Source organism: Anolis carolinensis, chromosome 6 (assembly GCF_035594765.1).
Source record: "Anolis carolinensis isolate JA03-04 chromosome 6, rAnoCar3.1.pri, whole genome shotgun sequence".
Taxonomy (NCBI): Eukaryota; Metazoa; Chordata; class Lepidosauria; order Squamata; family Dactyloidae; genus Anolis; species Anolis carolinensis.
Window position 1 is genome coordinate 92,362,359 of NC_085846.1, and position 22,488 is coordinate 92,384,846.

Below are 22,488 nucleotides of genomic sequence, written 5' to 3' on the forward strand. Positions count from 1 at the left end.
CTCTTCTGTCTTGATGGAAAAAGGTGTAATAATTTATTTCATAAAACGGCAGTACTTTATTTTTGTCTTGCAGCATTCTTCAATGGCAACTTAGAATGTTTTAGACTGGACATAATGGCAGGTCTCAAATCAGCAGAATTTTATTATACATTGACTAGGTCTGATGTGCTTTAGACTTGGAATAAAATTGTGCTACTTGCCTCAAGGGAAATTCTGCCAAACCAGGCAAAAAATGAACTGTATAAAGAACGAGCGTAACCAGGTATATTCCTGATAAGAATGAAAGCTAAAATCTGAAAGACAAAAACCAGATCATACTTTTTTTAAAAAAAAATCTTTAACATATTAAATATATCTCTATCCATCAATTGGAATGTCAAACCTATTACTTTTCATACTAGGTGGCAGAGAACCCAAAGTTCTTGAAAACTATGTTCTGAAATAAATGAATTCAGCAACACAACTATTATAATATGGCAAAGCAAATTACCTATACAGCCTATGAATATTACCAAAATCCACAGAGAGCTAATACACTTATTAGACTAATCAAAATTCCAAAGAAGTGTGCAAGCTTTTACGTTCTCCAGAACTCTCCATAAGGCCAGTGGCGATAAAATAATAATAATAAGAGTAATGGCTGTAAGTGGAAGCTGAGAAGTCCATGAAAACTCACATCCCAAGATGAGATTTCAAATTGAATTAATAGCTATTAGATGTGAAGGTATCAGCAAAATATAATGGGATAGAGAAGAAATTTCTAAACAGTACATGGGGCTGTGTTCCAAAGATCTGCCTTTGACCTTAGGTGGAACACACAGGTTCCTGGTGTGTACAAAGAAACAAACACAGTATTGTCTGCTTGTGGACTTTTTCTTTGCTTATATTTGCTGCCAAAGTTCCAAATCCAGTGAAGATCCCAGTCACATATGGGCTCTCTGCCTTAAAAACTCCCAAACCTTGCCTATTACATAATTAGCAGCTGATTGAAGGGCTGATATTCATTCCGTACAGTTATTTCTGGATGTGAAGAGAAATCCACAAAAGCACTGACTGAAGCTGTCTCAAGGGGAATAACCCACATGATTTGTGGATGCTCTGCAGCACCATCAGAAAAATTCTCAATTCAGAGGCAACATTAGATCTTAAGTTAATGCCTTATGAACAATATCATGTTGGACTCACATCTCCTGCCACCCTCCTCCTGCATGTCTGTGAAGAGATTTTAAGAATCCTCTGCCTGGTTCAATATAATGGCAGTTTGATGTCTGAACTAGATAAAGTTTCAATTTGTTTGTTTATTTTTTTTTACAGCATTTTTACCCCGCCTTTCTCACCCACCCAAGGGGACTCAAGATGGCGGCTTACATAAATTGGCAAAAATTCAATGCCCAGAACAATACACTAAAAACAACAGCTCATACAAATCAAATAGCAATACAAATAAAAACATATTATACAAAATTTAAAAACATATATAAATTTAAATCCATTCATCCAAGATCCTCATATGTAAATCTTAGTTCAGACCATGTGAAATCATTGTACTTATTCATTAAATGCTTGTGCACATAACCATGTCTTTAGGGTTTTTCTAAAGCCCAGGAGAGTTGGGGCCTGGCAAATATTGCTAGGGAGGGTGTTCCACAGCCAAGGAGCCACTACTGAGAAGGCCCTGTCCCTCGTTCCCACCAGCCATGCCTGCGAGGCAAGTGGGACCGAGAGCAGGGCCTCCCCAGATGATTTAAGGGTTCTTAATGGCTCATAGGAGGAGATACATTCGGACAGGTAAGATTTAAACCAGGACAGGTAGTTTAAACCACGGCTTCGCATGATTTTGTGCACAGTCTAACTCATATTTCCCTCTTAACATCTGAATGCACAATCACATCTTCCTCCTCCTGATCAGTACATTGGGATGAGGGCATTTACTTCCTGTCATGCATTGCCACCATCTAAGGAGCTGTGTCTGTGTAAAAAACTGAATTGCAAGTCTCAATCCACCCCCTTGTAACCCTCACCAAGATGGCAGTTTCACTGCTGCAACCAGTAGGCGAAAAAAGCAATCTCGGTTAGAATCACTGGAGATGAGATACTGGAAAGCTTCTCACAGCTACCTGGGACCTAGCTTCTCTTCCTGTTTCTCAGATGCTTTTAGCTCTCCCTTCCCCTCAGGTTTCTCCATTGAGATTCAATCGTTCTCTGCTTCTAATAATTTGGAAAGAACTGCTGCAGGAAAAGGAAAAGGTTTTCTTGTCCCCTAAAGATTTATGCTCTTTCCATCACACACACATTACCTACACCCCTGAGGTGTATACAATGAGTAGACGTATCATGGGGCAGGGATAACTATCACAATATGATGCAATACTATAGACTATGATGGTTAAGCTTCCATATTGCTGCAAATAACTCAATCCTGTTCTGTCATGATTTATGATGGATTTTGGAACTTTGGCAGTTACATCTATGTACTGTGGAAAATCTAAAGGACAGGCAGTCCTTTAGAATAGTCACGAATAGATTATGTAGGTTGTTCTTAAGATGAATATGGTTGCAAGTCAGAACAGGTACATTTCTAAGTGTATCTTCAGCCACTATATATATGGCTGAAGATACACTTAAAATGTTCCTGTTCTGACTTGAGTTTGTGTTTACACACACACACACACACACATACATATTCAGGAGTGAATTTAACTTCCTGTTGTCTCACCCTCATTTTTAACTATGAGTTGTTTGTTAAGTTGGATGTTTGTAACTTGGAGACTGCCTGTAAATTGCAAGAGAGAAGGAAATATAATTACCTGTACAACTGAAACAGATGGATGCATTTCATTGCACTCAGATTTGTTTTTACAGCTACTTGCCCAGATAGAGTAAGTCTGAAACACATAAGAAGCATATATGAACTCAATAAAGTTCCAAATTAAGTCATTCTATTGAATTGATCATAGTAGAAATGTTGGCTTTACATTTTATACTTAGGCCAGGCTTTAGCACAGCTGGCTGATCACCAGCAGCAATAAATCTCTACCGACCGAAAGGTTGCCAGTTTGAAGCCCAGGACAGGGTGAGCACTCGACCTTCAGCCCAACTCACTGTCCACCTAAGCAGTTCAATAACAGCTGTGCGCTGTGAGTAGAGAAATGAGGCACTGCTTAAGCGGAGAGGTATTTTACGGCACCATAAAGGGAAATACCAGAAATGCCAGCGATCAAATAACAGGGGGAAAGTTTGTGATCAATGGCTCGTCGTCATAGCGGTTAGAGTGACAGCACCCCACTGTGGCCAGAATTGAGCACAACCTCCAGAACGTCGAAGTTGGAAAAATGCCGACATAATACCTCTATCTGTTGTTTGTCCTGTATGTCTAAACAGCATTGAATGTTTGCCATGTATATGTTCTGTGATCTGCCCTGAGTCCCCTTCGGGGTGAGAAGGGCAGAATATAAATGCTGCAAATAATAATAAATATAATTCTGTGCATAATTGTCTGGGACTAAGATGGGACTGACTTCTGATTACAGAAAAGGGATAGTTTTCTTCCCTGACATAACTCTGAGAATTCATGTCAGAGCGTCCATAAACATATCCTTATCTCAGTACAACTGGCAAAATAACTCTGAACAGAATGTTTAAAGGTGAGCTGTTTGTCTTCTAAAAGACACAGTTTGCAACTTGTTTTCATAACAATTATCCCATTCCAACTAATTATGAAACAGTTAATAAAGCCACTATGAGTAGCCGAACTGTGCTTTTGGGAAACTTACCAAGAAAGAGACTACTGAAATAAATAATAAAGTATTTGAAACTTTGTTGGGAAAGAGAGGCTCCCCCTTTCCTTCTGTGAGGGCTTGCCGCTTCTGAAATGTTAGATAAATAAAAGCAAACAACATTCCATGAAAAACAACCTGCAAGAGAAAGGTGAAAAAATGTTCAGTATTTCAGTATTTAATAATAATAATAATAATAATAGGCTTTATTTGTAACCTGCCCCTCTCCCCATAGAGGGATGCTTGTTAGCAAGCATCTAACAATAAAGTTAACACATGGCACTTATGTGTAACTCTGCTGGTTCACATAAATATCCCAATTTTAAGAAAAGCTTTCTCCCTCTTAAGGAGACATTAAGAAGAAGAAAATTAAGTTGAATATGACAAGATAGGAAATAGAGCGAATATCTTTCAATCAGAGACATAATAAGAAAATGCACACTGTATCAGTTTATTTGTGCATTATTCTTGAATAAACGGGGCTGATCACAATTTTGCAGTCAATATTTCTGTTTCTTCCAAGCAAAAAAGACTAAAAACATATACTTTGATTTTAATTTGTGGTACAATTATGTTCTTTTTCACCAGTTGTTTGTTTTGTTTTAATTACAAACTGAAATCGCCATTTGCTTTCATTTATATATTGACAACCATAGGTTACAGACACACCAAAATAAAAGAAAATTAAAATATAATATTAACGTACGTAACGATCCAATTTCCATCTAAACCACCATTCATAGATGCTCCCATTTAACTCAAAACACTTAGACAATGGCCAAATAGAAAAAATCTTCTCAAATGTACCCTGTAAAAATGAAGAGAAAATAATGTTAACATCCTGGCTGCATAAACTAACCTTTAAAGTGAGTATTTCATTTCTTAATCAGACAGTTTTAATGCTCAAAATGGTTCAAAGGATTATTAGGCAGAACCAAATGTCCAAGAACTAAAGAAAGTTTTCCCACCTACAAATTATCGCTTGCATGGGCAAATTAAAATAGTCTTTCATGACTATCTTTCCCATTACAACATTTGTGAGATGAAGACCTTTTGTCATCCTTTTGCTGCTGTATACAAGGATTTATAGATCAGATCTATAATATGCCATTTTCTTGGGCACATGCAACATAAGAGACAGGGATAAAATTGATGTTTGTTCCTAGAAATAGAGCACTTTGAAAAACTGAACTTTTGGGATGCAAATCCCCTTCTTGAACAAAGGGGCAACACTTGACCTCCTCCACTCTGCTGGGACTTCTGCTCTCCAAGAATGTTCAAAGATTATTGCAAATGGTTCTGAAATTATTTCTGCTAGTTCCTTCAATACTCTTGGATGTAGTTCATCTGGCCCTAGAGACTTGAATTCATTTAGAGTAGTCAGTTATTCCTGGACTAATACTTTACCTATTTTGGGTTGATTTTCCCAGTTACCTTGTCTGCCCCATATTGCTCAGGTTGAACACCTTTCTCCCTTTGGGAGAGGACTGAGGGCAAAGAAGGTGTTCAGCAGCTCTGCCTTTTCCCTATCCTTTGTCGGCATTTTATCACCTTTTCCTCATAGAGGCCATAGTGTTTCCTTTTTCTTTCTTTTTCTAATGACATGACCAAAAATTTCTCCTTTATTGGTTTTAATCTCTCTGGAAAGCCTGAGCTCATTTTGTGCCTTAGCCTTGGTTATTTGTTTGAATTTCTCTTTGGTGATTTCCCCCTTTTCCCATTTCTTGTGCATGTCTCCTTTAAATCTTAGCTCAGTTAAAAGTACTTTGGACAGCCATTCTGGTTGTTTAACACTTCTCTTATTTTTCTCCTTCCTGGCACTGTTTGCAATTGTGCCTTCAGTATCTCACTTTTAAGAAACTCCCATCTGCCATTAACTCTCTTCTCTTTTAGTATTCCTGTCCATGGAATCATACCAATATTTTCTTAAATTTCCTGGTCAGCTCTCCTATAGTCTAGAATGCATGTTTGACTTCAATTAGTTTTACCTTTCCCTTCTATCACAATCACATATTTTAATTCCTTCATCTTACTCTCACTTCATTATATAATCCCCGCCCCTGCCATTTATCTCTATGCTTTCCCATGGAGACACATTGGACAGTGGTCATTTTGGGGACTGGCTTTTTACTTTTTTCTGCCATTCAATAAGCTGTTCAGCCATCACAAAGATTTTTAATAAAATTCAGGGATACACCTGGGAGTCAAGTGAAGACTAACAATTTTGATGAGGGATAAATCACTGGACACATTCTTAGAAGAATGGAAATCTTTCTAGTCTTATCTGTGGGATAGGAATAGACTTTATGTATAGGTCTGGAGATCTAAGTTGTTGGGATATTCATTTGTATGTTAAAACAAGCAGAAGTAAACTTCCTGGATATAAGGTAAAAGAAAAAAAGTTTGGGAAACAAAGTGGAAGTAGGAAATCTTTTAAAATTAATTTATGTACATATGTTTGTATTTTAGAGTTATGAGGTAGCAGAGAATACTCTCAAGTTGTTTTGGCAAAGAATAAAGAAACAGGAATGGGAGAAACCGCACCCTGTGCTCTGGGTGTGTATATTAGGGCTCTTAGAATGTTCTGGGTGAGATGTTGAGTAAGGGCAGAACCCATTTGAGATTTAAAAAAAGCCCATGAAGAAAAGGCATAGATTGTCTTAATAAAAATGTTTGCAGAAATATCAACAAGTTATTCCATGAAAGCTAAAATAATGAAAGTTAAAACAAGGTATCACTGAGGTCTTTTATGCTTTGCTGCAGATATTTTTTCCCCACCCATACTAGCTCTCTGAAGCTGTTTTTTTCATACTGTGATTGCTGAATTTGTTATTTAAAAGCAACTGAACAGTGTGAGCCAAACAAAAGCAACAAAAGCTTCTGTAATACATTATAAAACTCCCTTAAAACCAAAGGCTTTGATCAGATTTAATTAATGTAAATCTTGCCAGAGAAAATTGTTGGAATTCCTGCAAGTATTCAAATGGGAAAAAGTGCATTCTGGAAAATAATCCATGCCGAATCAGCGAATCAACATCTCTTAGTGCTTTGGAGAGCTAGCAGCAAAAAACAATTCTCTTATTCACAAGTTCTTTAAATGCAAAACCTGAGGCCATACACACTCTATATGGAGAGTACAGATGAAGCACACAGTCCATTTGCAATGGAGATTACAAATGAATCCCACCATAGTTTAAATAGTGGGTAGTATATACATACAAAATATATTCCCAAATCCAGTTGTGAGGGTTTTGTTTTAAATAAAGCTTTTTGATAAATGAGGAAATTTGGAAGTTGCATTTCCAAAAGTATATTTTCTGAGCACTGTGATATTAGACTAGGGGCACACAGCTTCTATTCTAAAAGCCTCAGAATATTTCTCTACAAAGAAACAGCTATATTTTCCTGAACATGATATGCCAACTTTTTAGAGTTCTGTGTTTCTAATTATTTCTTTCTGTTTTTTTTTAAATGTCAACAACCAAATATAACAGAAGGAATCCTCATATAATGCTCAAAGGTCCAACCATTTTAACAGCAGGTATTTCCTTCACTAGAAAGGTTTTGGTACCTGGGATTTACATGACAGGTCAACCAAGAATGAATAAATAAACAAACAAGGAAACAATCCCCTCTATTCACAACAAAACAGCCAAATTTTATATGTAAGGCTGATGTACTTTGTGAAAGTAGCTGCTCCACCCTCAGGCCTCTGGATGAACTCATGCATTCCAACACCCCTTTCAAGGGACACAGTTAATGGATTTGCAATAGAGCTAAACCCTGTGAGTTGTTTGAAACAGATAACAGCCTATTTCTTACAGGCGCACATGATATTTACCATGTCTGCCTCATAGAAATCCAAGTGCTTTTCCTTACAATCAATGTTTAAAAAGTTTGATTTCTAAATATCAAGCTAAATCTAGATTATTTGCATTCCATCAGTCAGCTTCTATTCCACAGTATGAAAAGTAAAATACAAACCTGAGAATAGGCTAGAAAATATATACAGATGAACAGGAAAACAAATTTCAGCAGTAAACCAAAGTGCCAGAAACAATTGCCTGTGGGAAAAATAGCATTGAGGTTTTGTTATTATTTCGATAAGCGATCCGCTGATATAAGAGCGTACCAAACCAATCTCTTTAAAATTTGTATTGAACCACACGTAAAGTGCATTTGGTGAATACCCCCACCCCAAGGAAACACCATCCCTTCTTTCCAGGGATTTTAGCAAGAGGATGGTATTTTGGGGGGGGGGGGGGTATAGAAAAATGGAGAAAATTCTTATTCAGGTGTACAAGTAAAAGAATATGCATCTACTGACAATAAGGCCACAGACACTGCTGGTTTAACATCTGCAATACAATTATTTCAACAGGATAATCATTCATGTAAGTGCCCCATCCACATTCCAGGACAAGACTGAAGTTTCACTTGACAGCCCTGCACAGGAAAGTTTGTCACCATAATTCAGAAATGACTTCAAGGTACATAACAACAACAACAAAATTCTATGCGTAATAAATCACAGTGATAAAGGTAAACATAACATTTAATGTACGTAATGTAATAAAGGATTCCGCTATTATAATTACCAATTATTTCTCAGCAAAAGGAATTTATTCTTACCATTGGCTTTCTTCTGGACTATCTGAGGCCATAGGGCTAATGTTATATATATAATCATAAACCAGACAGAGACTAGAGGTACAAAGTAATATGACTGGTAGGACCGATCCATCACTATGCACAACACCACAACCAGGAAGTTCAGTCGAAATAAAACCTGTTAAGCATTGGACAAGAAGAGAAATATTTCTTCATTAATCCTGAATAAGAGAATATTTTAGATCACATTTTAGTGTAAACAATTTCAACAATCTTGAATTGACAAAGAACCCAAGAGCATTTACATTTTGAATTGTTTTTGCAACAGTATAGAGGACTAACAATTTAATGAATCGAATTGTTCCACAAAAACTTCTGAAACTTAAAACCCATTTAGAAAAGTCAAACATATATACATATATTGGATTCCTTTTGCAACTTCTCTTATTTAGATAATAAAATAAACCTTCCACTATATGGGAGATTTGGATGCCAGCTGTCCAGATTTTGTATGATTTCCCCCCACTATTCTAAAAAAAGATGAAATGTCAGCAACAAGAGCTTGAAGTTAAAATATGGTAGTTTTTATAGTCTTGATAGTTTTTGCCTTTGGCCTCATCCACTATTTTAATGCAGCCCTAGAAAATCCCTCTAAAACCGAATCTGCCCGTCATGCTCAAAGATGCTACCCCAAAATGGGCACTGTTTATTCTAAATGTACTTCCTAGTACACTTAGGGTCCTCAATAATCAGTCAACAGACAAAAGAATATAAACTTGGATAAGTTGGCTTAGAAAAAGTAAAGTGATCTGACTTGATTCTACTCAAGCCTTTGTTTATTGCCTATTTATTTATTTATTTATTTATTTTTCAAACTTATATGCCGCCACTCCCCTAGGGCTCGGAGCGGCTTACAAGAACTGGCTAAAATCAACAATTTAAAAAACATTTTAAAAACATCTTTTAAAAAAAATCTTTAAAACATCCTAAAAGCACCTTTTAAAACGTCAGCAACCGAACTCAAAAGCCTGCCAAAACAGATGTGTCTTACATGCCCTGCGGAAGGCCAACAAGTCCCGCAAGGCACGGACTTCAGGTGGCAAGGTGTTCCACAGAGATGGCGCCACTACTGAAAAGGCTCTGCATCTAGTTGCAGTTAGACGCAAGGTCTTAAAACTGGGGACTTCCAGCAGGTCTTGGTCCTCAGAACGGAGGGATCTCTGGGGTTTGTAGGGGGTGAGGCGGTCCCTCAGGTACATCGGCCCTTGACCATGTAAGGCCTTGAAAGTAAGCACCATCACTTTGAAAGTGATCCGGTGCTCAATTGGTAACCAGTGCAGCTGCCGTAAGATTGGTGTTATGTGGCATCTTATCGGGACTCCCGCAAGGAGCCGGGCAGCTGCATTTTGCACCAATTTGAGCTTCCAGATCACCGACACAGGAAGGCCAATGTAAAGGGCATTAGAGTAATCCAGTCTCGAGATGACTGTAGCCTAGATGACTGTAGCCAGGTTGTCCCTAGATAGATAGGGGGCTAGCCGTCTAGCCTGCCGAAGATGAAAAAAGGCAGTTTTGGTAACGGCGGAGACCTGGGCCTCCATCGTCAATGAAGGGTCCAAGAGGACTCCTAGACTCTTTACTAGTGAAGACGGGCGTAGCACTTCGCCATCCAGGGTTGGCAACTGGATATCCCCACTGCCCGGTCGGCCCAGCCATAGGATCTCCGTCTTTGCTGGATTCACCCTCAACCTACTGGAACGCAACCATCCAATAATGGCCTCGAGGCACTGGTGAAAACTGTCGGGTACAGACTCCGGTTGTTCTACATAGGGTTGCTCAGCACTTGTACGTTCAGTAAGGAAATATTTGCCTCTTTAGAACTAGAGGGGAAAATTCCAAGTTCTGGGTATTAAGGTGCCTAAAGGAGAACTAACAAGGCAGAATGAAAGCTCTTTACATAGGTCTGAGTTCAGAACAAGTCAGAAATCACAGCTAGAATAAAGAAGCAGCCAGGCTCTAGAGGGAAAGGTATGATCCTTTGCTCACTGTTGAAAGTCTATTGTGAAACTTGCCTCCTAAAAACTGAAAAGGTGATGACCTAACATAGGTTGTACGCAGTGATGTCAGATGTCGGTTAGCATTCAGACCTGATTATATAATTTACTTCTTACCTGACACACTCTATAGATGCCAAAATCTCCTTTAATCCAGAAGTATGAGAAATGCCCATAGCCTGTTTGGAAAAGATATGCAGCAACCAACACACGGATGTGCATGTAGACTGGCAGAAACTATGAATAAAAATGTAAATTGTTGTTTTAAAATTACAACATCAAGATGTAAGTCCTCAAATACTCAAATCCAACTTGATGGCAAGAGGCAAAAACTTAAACCTAAAGCCCCATGACTCTGGAACTTCCTGTCCAGGGAAGCCAGAATGATTCCTGCTATCCTTCCATGGCAGGCTAAATCCTTTCTATTCAGTCAGGCTTTTAAAGATGAAGGTGTTTAAGATCTAGTCAGGGGGTGGTATGGTTTTTTAACTTTGCATATGTTTTGATGGATTTTAACTATGAATTTTTTTAGTGCTGTTTGTGTTTAATTCTGTTTAAATGGCTGCATATTTGTATATATTAAATTGTATACTAATGCTTTTTATGTCAAGCCGCTTTGAGTCCCCTTTGGGGAGATAAAGTGAGTAATAACAACAACAACAACAACAACAACAACAACTTGCTTCCCAAATATTCTATTTCTTAAAACAATCACATTACTAAGACTTTGAAATTCACCAGTGTTCTTGGAAATCTCTCATTCATTGGATCACCATAAATCAAAGGTGACCTGACAGCAAATAACAAAACTTCACAACCCTCTTTACTTTGACTATTCACAATTTGCAAGCAATTAACCAACCATCTGTCCCACAGCTAACCAAAAAGACTTCTGTTAACATAGTTATGTGCATGTAACTTAGCAAAGATATGGCTTAGGAATAGGAACAGAATTGATAACTCCTACTATTAAGTTAACTGTAATTTAAAAAAACTTACAAAAATGAGGGAGGGCAAAGAAATGAGGGAGGGAAGAACAAATTTATCTCACAATCCAATCCAGACAAGACATTCCTAATAGACGCATTGAATCTATTTGAGATAATATTGAAAACGTATATTCACTTTTGTGTCAGGATGGCTAGTTCAACAACATTGATTCCATGCCTGCTTTCCCAATGGGCCCTCTTTAATTTAGAAACCTTAATTTAATAAGCCTTAATTTTCTAGAAAAGACAATAATGCTAGGACAATAGGAAAAGGAGTATATCTTTTAAAGCAAACCTTAAGCATCTGACATTAAATGAGGAAACTTTCTTAAGTTTAAATTGCAAAAACATTTATTAAAACAGTGAAACACACTTACAGTGCTTGCTCCAGAGATATGGTAAATCAAAATGACAAGCTGCATCCATCCTTTCCATTCATCTGTCTGCTCCCTATTTAACACCTTGGTCTGTACAAAATAAAATGAGAACATGAGTATTTCTACAAAAATAAACAGCCACTTACAAATAATGAAAGTAAAGCAAAAATGTTTCATACTAATCTATGAGGAAAGTTTAAATATTTAGAAATACTAGATATAAGTTCCACTAGAATTTAATCAGCTATTTTTTTCTATACTACACCAGCCAAAAAAGTTTTTCTAAGCAGTAACCTGCATAGAGGACCAAACACTTTGTACTGTGAACTTTCCACCTGACTATGGCATCAAAAACACACTGTTTTTGAAAGAGAAAGTTAGTTTCGGGTGAAAAATGAAAAGCTACCCTTCAGGGTGAAAGAGAGACGCGTAGGCCCATGAACTTGGATGCCTCTCAGAATCATCAAATAAGTAAATGCTATAGACAACATCTACAACAACTCACCTATCTTTAATGTACTATATACTTTTGTTTACAGTGTAATCTCCAGCATGCTTACTCAGAAGCAAGTCCCACTGGGTTTAATGGGGCTTATTCTCAAATAAATATGCATAAAATTCAACCCTAGTCTTCTTAGGTCATTGTGCACAAGGAATGTTACAGTATCTATAAACAACAGCAAAAAGAGAAAAAACATAGGCCTGCCTTTAATGTTTGTGTATTCATATTCTCTTCAACTATGACTTTTAATTAAGAAACAAAAGCACAAAAGTAAAGTGTCTTACCTCTTTTGTATTTTCAGCGTAAAATATTCCTAACACCAGAATGTAAATGATTGGTATGAAGAAGGATGAATGTGTGTAAAATTTGTTTTCTTTCATGAACAGATTGGCTCTGTCACACAGGTAGAAGTAACTCATAATAAAACCAAGTTTGCATAAGCATTGCAAAAGTGTCTCTAGGGTAGAAATGGCCGAGCTGTTCGTAGTGGTCTTTTTCTCCTCTCCGCTTTCCATATCAGCGCATGGCTTGTTCTTCCGGTGATTGTTACGACGAATCAGAACCAGAATTAAATATCCAATTACAGATGACGCAAAAAAGCAGAAAGCTAGCTTTTGTATCCAAGTGAGGGGAGGCCGAGGCTGGCAGCATGAACCATCAATTGGCTTCGTAATGCTGTTGCAGTGAATGTTTATGAGAATCATGGCACTCTGCGGAAAAATGCAATTCTGATCAGTGAGATTTTCTACTTATTTACTTCTGACTTAAGTAAAAGAATGTGGATTTTCACTTTGATTTCTTCTTTAAAGATACACTCAATAAGACACTCTTAAGTGGTTTTGGTTTTTTTTTTAAATACACAAGACACTGATGTACATGACAAAGTTGCCTGATGAGATTTTCCTCTCACGGTCTTGAGTAGCTACACTTAGGACATGCTCATAAAGAAGGATATTCAACCTCACTTCTCTGTTCCTTTAGGCTTGTGGTTAAATGGCCTGGCAATGTTTGTATGACTGCGTGTGTTTCCCTGAGACACAACAGGAATTTTGAGCCAGTAATTTTATGAGCACCCACAACATGTTCAAAGGTAAATGAACCAATACAAAAAAAAAGAAAAGAAAGCAAAAGAAAGTCAAAAGAAAGGCGGTCCAACTCTATTTATCAACAATCCTAACTGTGTGTTGTCAAACAGTGCTTTAAAGTGTTTCTGAGATGCTGCTGTGAACAAAAAAAGAACTGAGGATTTGAGTTGGAAGATCTCATATAATCCAGTTCAAAGCAGATAATCTAGATTATACGGCAGTTTAGAAGGGACCACAGAATTTACAAAAAAAGAAGTGCAAGATAGTTCTATCATGGATTTTTTCCCCCAAAATGTAGTCTGAAAAAAAATGGATGAGTTTCCAGAAAAGCTTGACAATAACACCCAACAAGGAAAAAAACGCTCATGGAACTGAACACATTACATTTTACATTTCCAGCTGAGTATTATTAATTCTGAAGACGATGTTCACAAAGATTACTCACTGTTTCTCTACTTGATTCGGGAAGATGTAAGCCATCTGAGGAGTGCATTATGGTTTCTTCTGCTATCAATCTTGATGCACGAAAAACTTTTACTTTAGTTTTTGAATTTTTGGAGCTGCTGTTCAATATACTGATTGCTGCTTCATTGTAGGCATCTATTTTCTCATTAGTGATCATTTTTCTGCTTTCACTCAGCATATCTTCATAAACTGGATCTTAATTGAATAGAATATTGGTGTTTTGAAAAAGCGAAACAGTCTCAAAGGATCTCATCTATAAAAGTGACAGACTGGAGTAAGCCTGACACAACCATTTCAAATTAAAGAAGGCTAGTGTCACTGTAGAATGAATGCAGTTGGACACCAGTTGGAACTGCCATGGTTCAGTGCTGTGGAATCCTGGAGCAGTAGTTTTAAAGGCATCTGCTGTCTTTGGCAGAAAAGGGTAAGGCCTTATAAAACTACAATTCTCATAATTCCATAATGCTGAGCCATGGCATATAAGGGAGTGTCGAACTACATTTATTCTAATGTGTAGATGGACCCACGGACAGATAATCTATCCATTCCATCCAGTATGTATAATAACGAAGCAGGCACTCCCAACCCTGCAGTAACATTTTATTGGCTAATTTCCAAGCATGTGATCTGTTGCAGCCTACCCAGCCATTCTTCCAAGGACGTGGATCATGTTTGGTGCAGTATTTGTCCAGATTATCACAGGAAAGAAAATTCCATTCTTATTAAGGAAAGTATTTTTCCCACAAAGTGAGAATTGGAGTGGAAATCAGTGAGTTTAGAAACAAGTCAAGGCTAATCTCTACAGCTGTTCCTGGAATGTATTTGAGGGGGGGAAAGCTGGCATGACATATATCCTTAACTAATTAATTTATCCACATGGCTAGAATGAATAGATTATCTGTCCATGGGGCCATCTACACATTAGAATAAATGCAGTTTGACACACCTTTAACTGCCATGGCTCAGCATTATGGAATTATGGGAATTGTAGTTTTATAAGGCCTTACCCTTTTCTGCCAAAGACAGCAGAGGTATCTAAAACTACTGCTCCCAGGATTCCACAGCACTGAACCATGGCAGTTCCAACTGGTGTCCAACTGCATTCATTCTAGTGACACTAGCCTTTAACTTGAAATGGTTGTGTCAGGCTTACTCCAGTCTGTCACAAAACAGTGCCCTATACATTATTTTACCTTGTAAGACCCAGTAAACATTGCTGCTCTTTGCCAGATTTTCCAGAAGAGGTGCAATGGATGTGATATTGATTTTATACTGTGTCAATGCTTCATTGCTGCCATTGTGAATTTTGATAGACCACTATTAAAAAAGTCAAAAGGGAAACATCAGCATTTTTACACGTAGTCAACATAATCAAAATGGTTAATTATTTATATACAAATCTTAATTTCTGTTTTAGACAACTGGTTAAACTACTGATTGAAAAATAATTCATATAAACAAAAAAAAACCCCAAAAGAACAGCAGAAGCAGATAAAATGTAGATAAACCAATAAACACTGGAAGCAATTGTGTAGGATACTATTTATTGTATAAATACATTTATTGACTAGTGTTTTACCAAATATTTAAAATATTATCAAATCTGGCACATAATACTATCAAAGCACTTAAAACATAATTTACTCTTTTTTCAGCTTTGTTGAAATATTAAATGATAAACCTAGCACATAACTTTGTGTCTCTCTAAAGATAAATTATAGTCATTTTCATTCTATCAGGAAACAACGATATCCCTGATCATTGTCAAAGATATCTACACTCATTCATTAAATCTTGTTCTAGGATCAGCAGTAGTGTAGAAAAAAGAAGAAAAGTTCCATGTATAGAAAACATTATTGATTTATATTTAACAATATTAGACATATTTACAGCCTGGTTAATAACACATTAATTTTCTGTGGGTGCATCTGCACTGTATAATTAATGCAGTCTGACACCACATTTATTGCCATGACTCAGTGCTATGGAATCCTGGGATTGATAGTGTGGTGAAGCACCAACACTTTTTGGAAGAAAGGGCTCGAGACCTTGTAAAGCTACAACTCCTAGAATTCTATAGCATTGACCCATTGAAGTTAAATTAGTATCAAACTGCATTAATTCTACAGTGTAGGTACACTGTTCAATGCTCAGTGTTCAAGGCAAACTGGTAGAAAAAACAGAAGGTGGTTTGGAATTTGAAAGACCATAAATTGAATTCTACTGTCCTTACTATAACTTGAGTTATTACAGTGACTACAACAAAAACAACTTACCGTAGCAGCTCCTGCTACAATTATGTTAGGCTTTGGAGAAGGACCCTATGATACACAAAGACAGGGTTGTCATTAAGAATGTGAATAGTAAGACCTATTTCCTAGATTATTTAACTGCACATACATTTGTCTACATTTATCTATGATATTGCATTTTTAAATTAACTACATTTAAAGAAAATCTCCTACAGAGTATGCTTAAGTTTACATATAAAACGTGTAATGTTGTTTTATAACAAGTAATATAAAGCTATAAGCTGCCTATTCAAAAGAGAGTGCATCAATTTGAAATACATACTGGATTTTGCCTAGGTAAGTTTAGCTACTGCCCTTGCAAATACTTAAATGTGGTACTCCACTCCCAACCAAAAAACTTAAAGAAAGAAAGACTGCAGACTTAAGGATATCCAAGGGGCCAGCCATTGAGCATTTTATGTCCCCAATGGGCTAAAAATGCCTTTATAGTGCAGCATTTTAGTTCCCCTGACTCTGCAACTAAACTAGCCTGGGGGCCTGGAAATTCCTCAAATATTTTCATAGTGGACTATATTATTGGCTTATATTATCTTTGAAACATTATCTATACAACTCACGTCAATCCATGACTTGATACACTGCTTCATAGAGCCATTGACTTCTGGATACCACAGGAAATCCTGAAAGAGAAGGAGAGCTTATTAGCAAATGTAAATACTATAATCTTAAAACCGATTTCACTAACAGCAACTTGCTTGTCTCTTGTTTATTCCACCTGTGTTGCAGTGGATCATAGACCTGAACTTAATTTGTTTCATCACAACAGTGAAGTACCAATGAACAGAGAAGAACCCCTGGTCTGTTTTGTACAGTGCTTGTTGCTTTTTAAAAAAAATTACTTATTATTTACAAGCAAGAACCTCAGGTTGGCAAACAAAAGGAAAAGCGCAGTTTTAAATTTCTGTAACAATAAAAATATTAATAAATTCACGAACAGCACAAAATACCACAAAACAACAACAACAACAATAATATGTGAACACTTATGTAAATCCCTTTGCTTTAGTTAGTTTACTCTAGTTAGTATTGGAAATTAAATGTAGACTCAAGTACATTGATTTTATCAAAATACTAACTACACTTAATTCTTCATTATAATTTTGAAGCAAACTCAATATGCTTACCACTTTAGGAGAAGATGAAGATTTGTCTTCAAAGTAAATGTTTCCATGCTAACAAAGAAAAAACAGGAACTATGAATGACATTACTTTGCAGAACTCCATTAAATATTTAATTTGGATAAGTGTGTTTTACTTTAAATACTACAGGACCAGGGAGTATACAAAATGTTTTTAAGTCTTTCCTCCTAAATTTCAGTCTTCCCTTCCCAAGCTGTATTTACAACAAATGTAAGATTCCATTGATACTAATCCTAATCATTCTCCCAACAAAAATCACAGCAAGTGTATGTTTCATCAAGGTGGAATTAGGAACTAATTGGTGTAAGTAAATCTTTCATGATCATTGTGCTCCCAGACCTACTTGAAATCTGCTATTTTAAAGTAAGGAACGGTTCAGGGAAATAAAATTGTTATGTTACTGTTTTCAGATAAGTACTGTCTGGATCAAATAGCATACATGGTTGCTAGATCCTTAAATGAAAGACTAGTAGTCCTTGACAAGGAAGCTCAACTGTCACCCTACCTAACAATACTGGAGCTCCTCCTCTACTTAACAGGATCAGAATACACTATAAAGACTTATCTCTATTCATAATGTAGTAAACTTTCAGGTTGCATTTGGCTCCTAGTTTTATCTTCCTTCCTTCTTCTGAGGTATTTTTCTTTAACATGGATGTACTGATCAACAAGCATACATGCCATCCTGTGCACTCATCCTCCCCATCACCCAGCTGTATCCAAAGATAACGTCACTTGGATGCCAGTAGCTGAGTCAAATGAAATGTACTTGGGCATTACTACAACACAGTGTGGCAGCTGACCCAGATGTGTTCCCTCCACCAAATCAAGGGGTTTGCTGGCTCTCAAAACACTCCACAATTAAAAAAAAAAATCAGAAACCCAATACAGTATATTAATGACCAATTTCACCCAGAACAACCATGATAGGTTCCAGAACCCACAAATTTTTAAACAGCCAATCTAAGAATTGAAGTATCTCTTAAAAAAAAAACAACAACAACAGGTAGTACCCTGAAGGTGACTGTGTGTGTTTTTTTTAAAAGTTATCCTGGAGATAAAAATTAGCTAGAGGGAATGCAGTAATCTTTACATAGCAAATTTAGTCCCTGCTAAATATGATTAGTATTTTAAAAAGCAGTTTTTTTTCTGAGACAGTGCCCTGGGAGTTTTTTAAAAAGGGTGAATGTGAATCACTGAAGGAAGATAAAAATCTCTCCCAGACACATCAAATACATTTTAAACCAAGAGTTCTTTTTTAAAAAAAATCTGATTAGTTTTCTTTCTAATATAATCACATTTTTGGCCTAATGAACAACAGTGTGCCCATGTATTTCTGCCTCCCTTTCCCTCAACTGTAATTTATCCAGCTTAACATTCATACTGACATATATCAAAAACAGCAAACTTTGGTTAAGCATTCCTTATTTTTGTATTTATTTGGAGAGTTTTTATCCTACTCCTCAGCTACAAAGGCATCCAGAGCAGCTTACAAAATGTTAATTTGCCCTCAGGCTTACAATGTACATAAGATCAACAATTATCACATAAATATTAAATAAGAAACGATGCTGCTGTGTCTTGCTGGTTGTCACCCTCCTACTGAGACTTTTAAACTGGGACTACAGCATACAAGCAAATTATGGTTTACGATCTTGGGTTAGAATGAATGCTGAAATCATAGTCAAACTCTCAGAAAGTCTGTAGCATCCCTATAATAATAATATGTATGATTGAGGGCTAGATCATGAAAAGCATACCTTGTTTCCTTCTTCTTTAAACTGAGGGTTTATGAGCTTTACAAATGAGTAAAACAGCTGACGAATCCTAGAATCACCTATAAAGGTAATATGCTGGCCTGTGAGACAATCTTTTGCTTCACTGTATAAAAATAAAAGAAAGAAAGATCAACAATAAAAAGAAAGTCATTTCAACTATCAAAGAAGAAAGGTAGTTGGCCCCTCTGTCTCTCTTTCCTCACTTGGTCCTCTCACACAGGTATACCTTGGTAATATAGAGCAGTCTTAGTTAATTCAAAGTGCATATCCAATTTATTCTACCGAAATCTATAAAATGGATTCTTTACAAAGACTGTAACACCAAATAGATTTACTCTAAAGGTCCAATTACAGCAGTGCTGCATTTAAAATTAAGATGCTTTGCTAGTAGTTTTCCCACATTATGCTGACTGTTCATACATTCATGTCTGTGTGAGAATTTGTTAATGATCTGTACTATTACTGATTTATACTTCTTATCAATTTAAAGAGCAGATCAAATGTACAGCTGAACCTCACTAGAATGTATATTTGTAAAACTGACTAAAATGAACTGTTGAACCTATAGTTTTTGTGCATAAAGAGCTGTTTTAGGAAACTGGAGTATTTTGGAATTCCAGATAGATACTCAACCTGAAGTCTGAAGAATAGTGTCTATTTCAATTGTGCTAATTACTGACAGCTACAACCAGAGATTGAAACACTTTGCATAAACAGCACAAAGAAAGTGTTATTATGCTCCTTCTAAACTGCACAGCAAATTTCTACTGGTATTAAGATCCCAAAAGACAATGCCTTACATCTAAGTGTTTTATCTTACCTCTGTTTGTATTTGTGCAGCATACAGCTGTGAGGCTGCCATACATTCTCGCCAAGAAATCGTCCACTAGACAGCAGGTATTCACAGCTATCACCACCTTAAAAGGGTAGGAGGAAGAAAAAGGAGGTGAGAGATGACAATCACCTTCAAACAGGGACTATACTATCACTCGCTGTCTTTTAGGTCTTCTCTTCACTGCCAAATAATGCAGTTGGAACTGGATTACATGGTCATTGTATACTCATAAATTGCAGAATGAACTGGATTAAATGAGTCTACACTGCAACATAATCCAGTTCCATGTAGTTAATCTGCATTATATGGTAGTGTAGGTGGGGCCCTAGTCAAGCCCTGTACTCACCAGTCTCACTGTAAAGATAGTCAATTTACTATGAACCTCAAAGTGCTCATTATTCATAGAACAGTTTACTGCTATACAGCATGATATCAGTAAGGACACAATTTTGATCACCAGTCTAATTCTAAAGCAAAAAGACACTCATTTCAGTTGTTTTGCTGAAGCCATTCACATGAACAGACAAATTCATTTTGCTGTGCCTTGAGCAAGCTAAGAGGTAAGGAACATAAATCTTCTACATTTGCTTCTAGGCCACCCAATATTTCTCTTGTGTGGTCAATGGATTCTGTTGTTTTTGTTGAATGAGTGAAAGAATAATCAGAAACTCAGTTCCCCAATTCATAACCAAAGGTTTTTACTATGTGAAAACATTTAAAGGAAAATAATAAAAACTAGCACATTAAAGTTTAGCAATATTTACTTATCCGGTGTTTGCATAATTGTGTAACTAAGGTGCAATCTATTTAATCAAGGAGATTTGCGTAAGATTTGATGTACCATTCAGCAAACTAGGAATTAGATTTAGGAGGAAATGTGATACATTTTCAGATGCCAAAAGGTTTCTTCCCCTCATGCAATGAAGTAACAAAGTTACTCTGCTAGAACCTGTTCTGTCAGAGAGGAAACCAGTAGCCAAACCACTACCCCTGTCTTGCTTTAGTTATATTTGAGGAATGTAAAAGAGAAGTTTTTTGTTTTTTTTTACTTTTCAGGAAGTATGACAGCCCTATTCTAGATTACAGGATGAAATCTGCTTTCATTTAAAGCCAGGGAAGAAAAAGACCAGTCGGTTGTGACAACCACCATGAAGATTCTTCCATACTGTTCCATTATCCGGGTGGTGGCCACTAGGGGCCGCTAGAGAGAAGATACTTCATTTTATCGGGGTGGATGATGGGTTGAAGGAGAAAAAGCCAATTCCTCATTTTCCTGTTATTCCCCCCAACCATGTCCCCGTCATAGAAACAACCCTCCTTTATGATATGGGAAGGGGGAAGTGGGAATAACCAGAAAAAACGGGAGAAATTATTTTCCTCCTTCAGCTCCCCCCATAAATGAAGTATCCTTCTCTCTCTAGTGGCACCAGTGGCCTCCACCTGGAAAACGGAAAGTACAAATTCTTCTAGTCTAGAAGGCTAGCTACAGTATCTTGTAAATATCGCCTTTGCCACCAGTAGGAGCAGGGTAGGGAACCGGAGCCTGGAGGAGGCAGGAAGGGGAGGCCAGGCTCCTGCTCCCGCCTTTTCTTCTTTGTTTTTTGTTAGTAAACAAACTCGCCGCCTGAGTGAGCGAGTATCCAACATTTTTGCTTATCCAACATTCTGCCAGCCAGTTTATGCAGGACAAACAAGACTCTACTGTATCACAAAATTCTTATCAGCACTGCTTTCCATTACACCTTACTTCATAACTATATTACAAATATGTATGTATCCTTTTGTGTAGTTAAAAAACAAACTGTGTAAGAGGGTTTCCATTTTACATTAATAACAGACCCCACCGTATTTAATCAAAGCATGTTCAATTACAGCCAGAAAGGTATTTGTTTTTCAGATTGATAACTAGGAGAGACTGGTTTAACAACCAATGTAAAATTGCAATGACATCAACACTCACACTTTTGTTTAGGTACAACAAAGCCAGGAAGACACTGCTCAGGGAATGCTAACAGAAACAGACAGTTGTATTACTTCTGCTCTGCCCTGTGGCATGAAGTCTGAAGGAAAGCTAACTCTACAAAATTAACAAAGGACATTTGCCTAGCAACCATGCGAAACATAAACTCTTCCAACAGTTTTGATATGCTTGCCCTGCTCTTTCCCAGCTTCTTATCTAACTGAAAAATAATAGTGTGGGTAAGAGAATACGTCCAGGGCAGAATTCATTTGAATAACAGCTGTTATCTAGTGAAGAGGCCTGCTTATGATGGATGGGTAGAAAAGGGACAGAAAGGTGAACTGTAATGGTCCAGAAGGAAATGAGAGCACATGAAGGGCATTGGCATCTATCTATGTGAAACATTTTAACACTGAAAAGAGATGGGTTGCCTTTGCTTAGCTAAGATTCTGTATGTATGTAGAAATACCTGGATGTAGCCTAGGATTTATGCTTAGGACCAAATCAGAGCCAAACCACATCATGCCCAGGGACACAAGCACAATATGGACAAAAATTAAGTCAGTCCTAAGTAATTTCCACTATCTTTATAATTAAAGGGATT

At 37.0% G+C, this 22,488-nt stretch overlaps 1 protein-coding gene across 1 annotated transcript in view; it reads right to left on the bottom strand.

Moving 5' to 3' along the window:
* Positions 1-22,488, bottom strand: part of casd1 (CAS1 domain containing 1) — a 33,236-nt gene that overhangs the window by 3,134 nt on the left and 7,614 nt on the right. Inside the window, exons 2-17 of the mRNA XM_003222114.4 lie at positions 19,910-20,006; positions 19,072-19,192; positions 17,296-17,343; positions 16,729-16,791; positions 16,136-16,180; positions 15,053-15,176; positions 13,840-14,054; positions 12,594-13,019; positions 11,808-11,897; positions 10,559-10,678; positions 8,409-8,565; positions 7,761-7,840; positions 4,483-4,584; positions 3,774-3,914; positions 2,808-2,885; positions 201-293 (exon numbers count right to left, since the gene is read on the bottom strand). Of these exons, the coding sequence (XP_003222162.4) occupies positions 201-293; positions 2,808-2,885; positions 3,774-3,914; positions 4,483-4,584; positions 7,761-7,840; positions 8,409-8,565; positions 10,559-10,678; positions 11,808-11,897; positions 12,594-13,019; positions 13,840-14,054; positions 15,053-15,176; positions 16,136-16,180; positions 16,729-16,791; positions 17,296-17,343; positions 19,072-19,192; positions 19,910-20,006 (2,000 nt within the window). The remainder of the gene's footprint in view (positions 1-200; positions 294-2,807; positions 2,886-3,773; positions 3,915-4,482; positions 4,585-7,760; positions 7,841-8,408; positions 8,566-10,558; positions 10,679-11,807; positions 11,898-12,593; positions 13,020-13,839; positions 14,055-15,052; positions 15,177-16,135; positions 16,181-16,728; positions 16,792-17,295; positions 17,344-19,071; positions 19,193-19,909; positions 20,007-22,488) is intronic.